This window comes from Gopherus evgoodei, chromosome 19 (assembly GCF_007399415.2).
Source record: "Gopherus evgoodei ecotype Sinaloan lineage chromosome 19, rGopEvg1_v1.p, whole genome shotgun sequence".
Taxonomy (NCBI): Eukaryota; Metazoa; Chordata; order Testudines; family Testudinidae; genus Gopherus; species Gopherus evgoodei.
Genome location: NC_044340.1, coordinates 19,527,949 through 19,534,500, shown reverse-complemented (window position 1 = coordinate 19,534,500; position 6,552 = coordinate 19,527,949). Strand labels below are relative to the sequence as shown.

Here is a 6,552-nt window from a genome sequence, read left to right as displayed (position 1 = left end):
TCTCCTCCCTTCCCATGTCCTATTTACCAATAAGCTTGTACGCACACAGTGTTGCACCAGTTTAATTAAGGCTTTGCCTACATGGGGAAGTTGCTTCATTGTAACCTAAAGTGTGAATTTAAACCAATATATTACACTGTGCAAACACCAGATCTTTTGGTTTACTGGCAATTTATAAATATATTGTTTTCACAGTCTAAATGGTCCATTTTGATCTTGACAGCTTTTAATTTACAAAAGGAAACATTTTTACAACTAATTTTGAAGGAAAATGGTGTTAAGCCACAGCAGACCTCCAAACACACCCTCTAACATTTTGGTGTAGCTGAATCTGCATTTCACCTGAAACAGGCTGTTTTTGCTGATTGTTTAAACAGGGGATTATACCTGCCTTCATTCCAGTTGAAGTGTGGCTTTTTTCAGTGTTTACATTGAGTGGGGGGAAAGGGAGTTAAACTGAAAAAAGCCATTTTCACTTTGAAATATGTCCACTGACCATTATAGTTTGACCATTGTCGTCCAACTACTAAACAGATATACTTCCCAGTGTAGTTAAGGCCTAAAAGTGGATGGGTTTTTAATATAGCTTGAGGTAAATTTGCAAAACTTTCTGAAAGTCTTAAAGTGACGTTAAAACTGGCTTGTATGGGGTTACTTTGCAGTGATACATTTACAGGTGCAGACTACACCTCTATACCCAGTTTTAAATCTATAGGGAGGGGGAGAGCTCTCTCCCAGTACTGGCACTGTAACCACACTCACACGGCAGCGTAGTGCTGGCAGAGAGCTCCCGCACCAGCGCTATACAGCTGCAACGGTGGCCATAGCGTAAGTCTGTCCACTCGAGGTGTGACAGGAGGCACCATAACCAACACGGGTTCCTCAGAGGAGGAAATGCGCTAAGGCTGAATTAGCTGAAGTGCAAAAGCATACAGCGCGGTGGACTCTGAAGGTGACTAGTACCAAGTCACAGAGCTGTTCCTTGCCTCAGATACTATCCATCTCCTGCTACAGCCATGGCAGCCTCCTTGCTTTATGGAGTGATGCTACACGGGTTTAAATTCTGCAGCTCTACACCCTCGGGCTGGGGCGCCCCTCGGAGAAAGTAAGCGGGGGATTGGGGTGCATGGGGGTGGGTTCAGGGCAGGGGCTGCATGGGTGGGGTTTGGGAATGTGGGGGAGGGTGGAGTACTGGGGGGGGTGAGGGAAAGGGGGTGATGGAGGGGATGCAGGTGGACCTGGGCTGCAGGGTTTTTTTGGGGGGCGGGGGGCTGAAGTGGATGGGAGGGATGAGGTGGTGGGGGCAGGGGAGGTGGGTGGGAGCTGGCTCCCTCCTCCCCCCCGGACACGTGGCTCAGGCGAGCAGTAGCCTCACCTCTCCCACCGCCGTTGCGCCCCAGGCCGGGGATGAGACTTTACCCCCGCTCCCTTATCGCGGGGCGGGGCGTGGCCACGGCGGGGCTCATTAGCATCCCGCCAGCGGGCGCCGAGAGGGGCGGGACTCCAGCCCGCCCCGCCCAGCCCCGCCCCGCGGTGACGTCGCGCATCTCATTAGCGGGCGGGCGGGCGCTCGATCGCTAGGTGCGGGCGGCGCTGGCAGAGCGAAGCAGGTGCCTGGACATGGCGAGTCGGACCGAGCCCAGCGGCTGCTCCGGGCGCGGCGGCGGCGGGGCCCCCGGCATCCTCCCGCTCCCGCTGCTGCTGCTCGCCGCCGCCGCGCTCGTCCCCAGAGGTAGGCGGGGGAGCTCCGGCTCCATGGCGACGGGGTGGGGGGGAGCCCCCTGCTGCACCCCCATAGCCCCACAGCCCCCTGCTGCGCCCCCATAGCCCCATACTGCACCCCTATAGCTCCCTGCTGCACCCCCATAACCCCATAGCCCCGTGATGCGCCCCCATAACCCCATACTGCACCCGTATAGCTCCCTGCTGCACCCCCATAACCCCATACTGCACCCGTATAGCTCCCTGCTGCATCCCCATAACCCCAGAGCCCCGTGATGCACCCCCGTAACCCCATACTGCACCCCCATAGCCCCTGCTGCACCCCCATAACCCCATACTGCACCCGTATAGCTCCCTGCTGCACCCCCATAACCCCACAGCCACGTGATGCGCCCCCATAACCCCATATTGCACCCGTATAGCTCCCTGCTGCACCCCCATAACCCCACAGCCCCGTGATGCGCCCCCATAACCCCATACTGCACCCGTATAGCTCCCTGCTGCACCCCCATAACCCCATACTGCACCCGTATAGCTCCCTGCTGCATCCCCATAACCCCAGAGCCCCGTGATGCACCCCCGTAACCCCATACTGCACCCCCATAGCCCCTGCTGCACCCCCATAACCCCATACTGCACCCGTATAGCTCCCTGCTGCACCCCCATAACCCCACAGCCACGTGATGCGCCCCCATAACCCCATATTGCACCCGTATAGCTCCCTGCTGCACCCCCATAACCCCACAGCCACGTGATGCGCCCCCATAACCCCATATTGCACCCCCATAACCCCATGCTGCACCCCCATAACCCCATACTGCACCCCACAGCCCCGTGATGCACCCCCATATTGCACCTGTATAGCCCCTGCTGCACCCCCATAACCCCATACTGCACCCGTATAGCCCCTGCTGCAGCCCCATAACCCCACAGCCACGTGATGCGCCCCCATAACCCCATACTGCACCCGTATAGCTCCCTGCTGCACCCCCATAACCCCATACTGCACCCCCTGCCCCCCCATTGTGCTCCCTGTAGCGCCCCCTTGCATCCCCTATCGCTCCCTCTTTATTCCTGCGCCCCTATAGCTCCCCTTCTCCATCCCCTTGTAGTTTTCCTGCTGGACCCCGGCGGCTTCCCCGCCCCCCAGCTCTCCCCCTGCGCCCCCCAGCAGGGCTCCCCCCCCGGCTGCTCTGCCCCCTGGCAGGGCCAGTCTCGGGGCGGCTGCGGTTCCGCTCCGCTCTGCCTGGCTTTCCAAAGCAGAAGTTACCCCCGCGCCCCGGGGACTTGGCTCCGGCTTCTGCTGCTTCCCCAGGCCCTGACTCTGTGCTTCTCCCTTCAGCAGCCGTGCTGGGGGCAGGGGTTTGGGGGGGGCAGGTTTCTTCTCCCCGTTTCCCCTCTTTCGGCCGAGCCGGGAGGCAGGCAGGCAGCAATCGTGTGAATTAAAAATCTCAGCCTCTATCAGTGTTTTGAATCCAGCTAGTCTGCCGCCTCCTGGGCTTTCCGACTCCCGTACAGCCTGCTGCTTCTCTAAATCTTGCAGGGATGTGGAGATTGGAAGGACTAGTTCAGATCAAGTGTTGGGAGTCTTAGCCCCCGTTCCCAGCCCTCTTGTTAGAGGGGCTAGCTCCGTGTTTGTAACTAGAAGAGGATTTTATTTCCTGCCCTGTATTGCAAACATTTTTCTCTTCCAACAGCAGCGGCTGGGAGTGTTGGCAAGATTGGAAATGAAGAGGGCAGTATTTGCTTTCAATAACAAAAGGGAGAAAGACAGATCACTCTTTGCAATGCTTCAGATAATGCTGTTTGCTGATTCCTATTCACCCATACCTCCCTAAATAAATATATGTGTGGAATAGATCAGATTGAACATCCCTTGTGCAGAGAACTGATGATGACAGTTACATCAGCAGTGACAAGTAAAAAATAAAAAAAAATTGCCATATCAGAAAGAATGCTTAGCTGTGTTGTGGCCTGAAGGTTGTTCTTTGGCTGCTATAAAAGTCTTCTAGCATTTCTCTCTCTGATGTTTTAGTTTTACCGGTTATTTTCACAATTATATAAATAGTATGCAGCTGAGTAAATCCTAATGTGCTAGGTCAAGCCCTTGAGAGGATTATTCCATGCAAAGCATTTTTTAAAAGTGCTCTATTTCCTCCAAGCCATTTATTTTATAGATTAAATGTGTATTGGGTGCATAAAATGAGATTTTTGGTCTCATTTTTCTTCCACTTAAAGCTTTGTGTGAATCGCTAAATCTTTAATGTATGGGTTGGTAGATAAATTGGTTTGGCAAAGCTGGATTTGTTCATGGTTCCTTGTTTGTGATGTCCAAGTTTTGATTATCTTAATAAAATATTCCTGAAAGAGCATCTTTGGAGTACTGCATTGTGAAAGACCCTGTGTCATTAAAACCTGGGTGCACATGAGGATCTGAAACTGGTGAATAACAGAGGAAACAGGCTGCTGAAGAGACTATTGGGCACAGGTATTTCCTTTAGACCAAAAATGAGAGATACATAGGGTTGCTTACGGAGAGTCAAGTAATGGGCTACATCTGAGTGTTCAGCCTGCTTGTTGAGTGAGTGGTGAAAGTAGCAACTGCTTTATTTATAAATATTTTGCTATATGAAATTGCTGTTCTTAAAAGGGGATATACAGTGACTAGTAAAGAAGGAATTGCGGGTTCGATAGTGTGTGTCAGTGACATGAAAATTCTGTTACTGGTTACCATGGAAGCAGCTTCTTGCTCATGTGTATTTTATGGGTCTGACTGGCTATCAAGTAGTGTTCACATTTAAAAGTAATTGGTTTCTGTGTGTTTTCTATAATTCTTTATTCATAGAATTGTTGTAATTGAAAGTGCTAAATAAGTCTGGGCCATATGGTGCAAAGGCAGGCGTCTGTCAGTGTAGCCTGAGAGAGGATACCTTGATGATGAATTGGGAAGCCAGAAAGTCTGTAGTGAAGTCGAAAACCTGTTGGTATCGAAGTAGAACTTACGTGCTTCCATTTTCTTTTCTCTTGTGACTAATAGGAGCCTTGTTAAAATGAGTACTTCAGTGTAACATAATCTGTCTTTCATTCAGACTAGATGCTTTTCCCATGGCGATTGTTTTGGATTAAATGGATGTTAATTTAACCCAGCCAAAATGGGACTGCCCAAGCCTTTCTGGCTCTTTAAAATTGCTCCTGCTTTACAGGGAAGCTGCATGATTTAACTTCAAGCTATAATTGGAATCTCAGCTGACAATTTTGTGGGTGATTTGGGGCAACTTCCGCAATACTCTGACACCGTGTTTTTGCAGAGGCTTGACAAGCTTCTATTCTGGGCTACGTATTCTACCAAGTGCTGCCTAGCTATTGTTGCATTTCTTCTGCATCGAACTGAATAGCCACAGGAGGGACTTGCACTTGTGTCTGGCTTTGATAAAATATCCCTCATTAATGCCACTTTATATTTACAGTGTGTCACTAGAGACGCACAAAGCTTTATTCACTGACTTGTGTGACAAGAGGAGCTAGCGTTATTTGACTGGGACATTTTGGAGGAACAAGAGAGTCATTGAGTGATCTTTTGAATTTAACTAATACGAAAGGGGGAGGTGAAAAATAAAAGAGCAGGCAGTTCTTTCCAACAAAGAGCTTTATTCATATGTATGTTGTACATGTTTTCCCCAGTGGCCCCCTTGGTCAGGCAGTGGGGGAAGAAAACTGGTGTCACTTTCAGTTCATTATTCTGACTTGACATACCTTCTTTGAGCGAGGAATGCTCTCCAGAGCAGGGCCGCCATCCCGTGCCGCCTGTGTACCAGTTAGGTCAATGGCAGTTACTTTATGAATGTGCCATTTTAAAACACATTGTTTTGGAGGAAGTGCTAATTTGAGTTCCAGTCCCTCCTCTTAGCTCAGCTGTTCCATAGATGTAAGTGCTTGCTTGTTGAGGGAAGGTGGGGGGTGGGTGGGAAAGGAAGGGAATGTGCCATTGGCTGATTCTTTTTTTTAAAAGGGTAGGGAAACAGATGTCACTTTGGCATGACTCTCAGTGGGCAGAGGCCAAAACTCAATATGTTCAGACGCTCAGGTATTTATGCAATTACTGCACGGTGTTCATGGTTTTTACGACGTTTTGCTGCCAGATGGATTTTTGTCCTTTTCAAAAATGACATTGTAAAATGGACTCTGGTTTTATGGGATCATGGAGTTCTCTTGTGCTCCTGCTCATACCTGTTAGATTTTAGTTTCACGCATAGTGAATTGTTCAGTCGTTGGAGCCGAAGAATTGGGTCACTAAACAATACTTGAGCTAAAATAAAAATGCTTTCATAATGTGGCCATGAATACACAGTATCTAATTCCCTCTTTCTGTATCTCAAAACCTTAATACCTCATCTCCTGCTTAGAATCACCATTTAAAAAAAAACTTTTTTATTAAACGGAAGGCTCGTACCGCGCTACTGCATGGCAAGCCGGGTAAATGGAGCCCAGCTAATAGACATAACAATCTGAATTAAAATATTGCAGCATTAGGAGCAATTGAAAAGAAATGAAAGTGAGGGATCTGAATGCTGCAGTTCTTCAGTTAAAAGGGATGTGACTGACCTGTACGTCGGGCATTACTCACTGACAGACTGGAGAGCACCACGCAGCGGTAACTGTTGCAGAATGGATAATTTGCTACTTGGAGCCTGGCGGACATCAATCTCCACTACAAGTCTGATTATCAAAGGGAAGGGGTAAAACGCTAGGCACTCTCCATTGGCTGAATTTATGTCACGTTTTCTTAAAACCCCAGCAATGTTTTCCTCACTTCTCCTTCCTTCCCCTAGC

At 49.6% G+C, this 6,552-nt stretch overlaps 1 protein-coding gene across 1 annotated transcript in view; it reads left to right on the top strand.

Annotated features, from left to right (window-relative positions):
* The first annotated feature begins 1,596 nt into the window (after positions 1–1,596).
* CADM1 (cell adhesion molecule 1) overlaps positions 1,597–6,552 on the top strand; it is a 291,229-nt gene continuing 286,273 nt past the window's right edge. Inside the window, exon 1 of the mRNA XM_030538269.1 lies at positions 1,597–1,732. Within this exon, the coding sequence (XP_030394129.1) occupies positions 1,621–1,732 (112 nt within the window). The 5' untranslated portion in view covers positions 1,597–1,620. The remainder of the gene's footprint in view (positions 1,733–6,552) is intronic.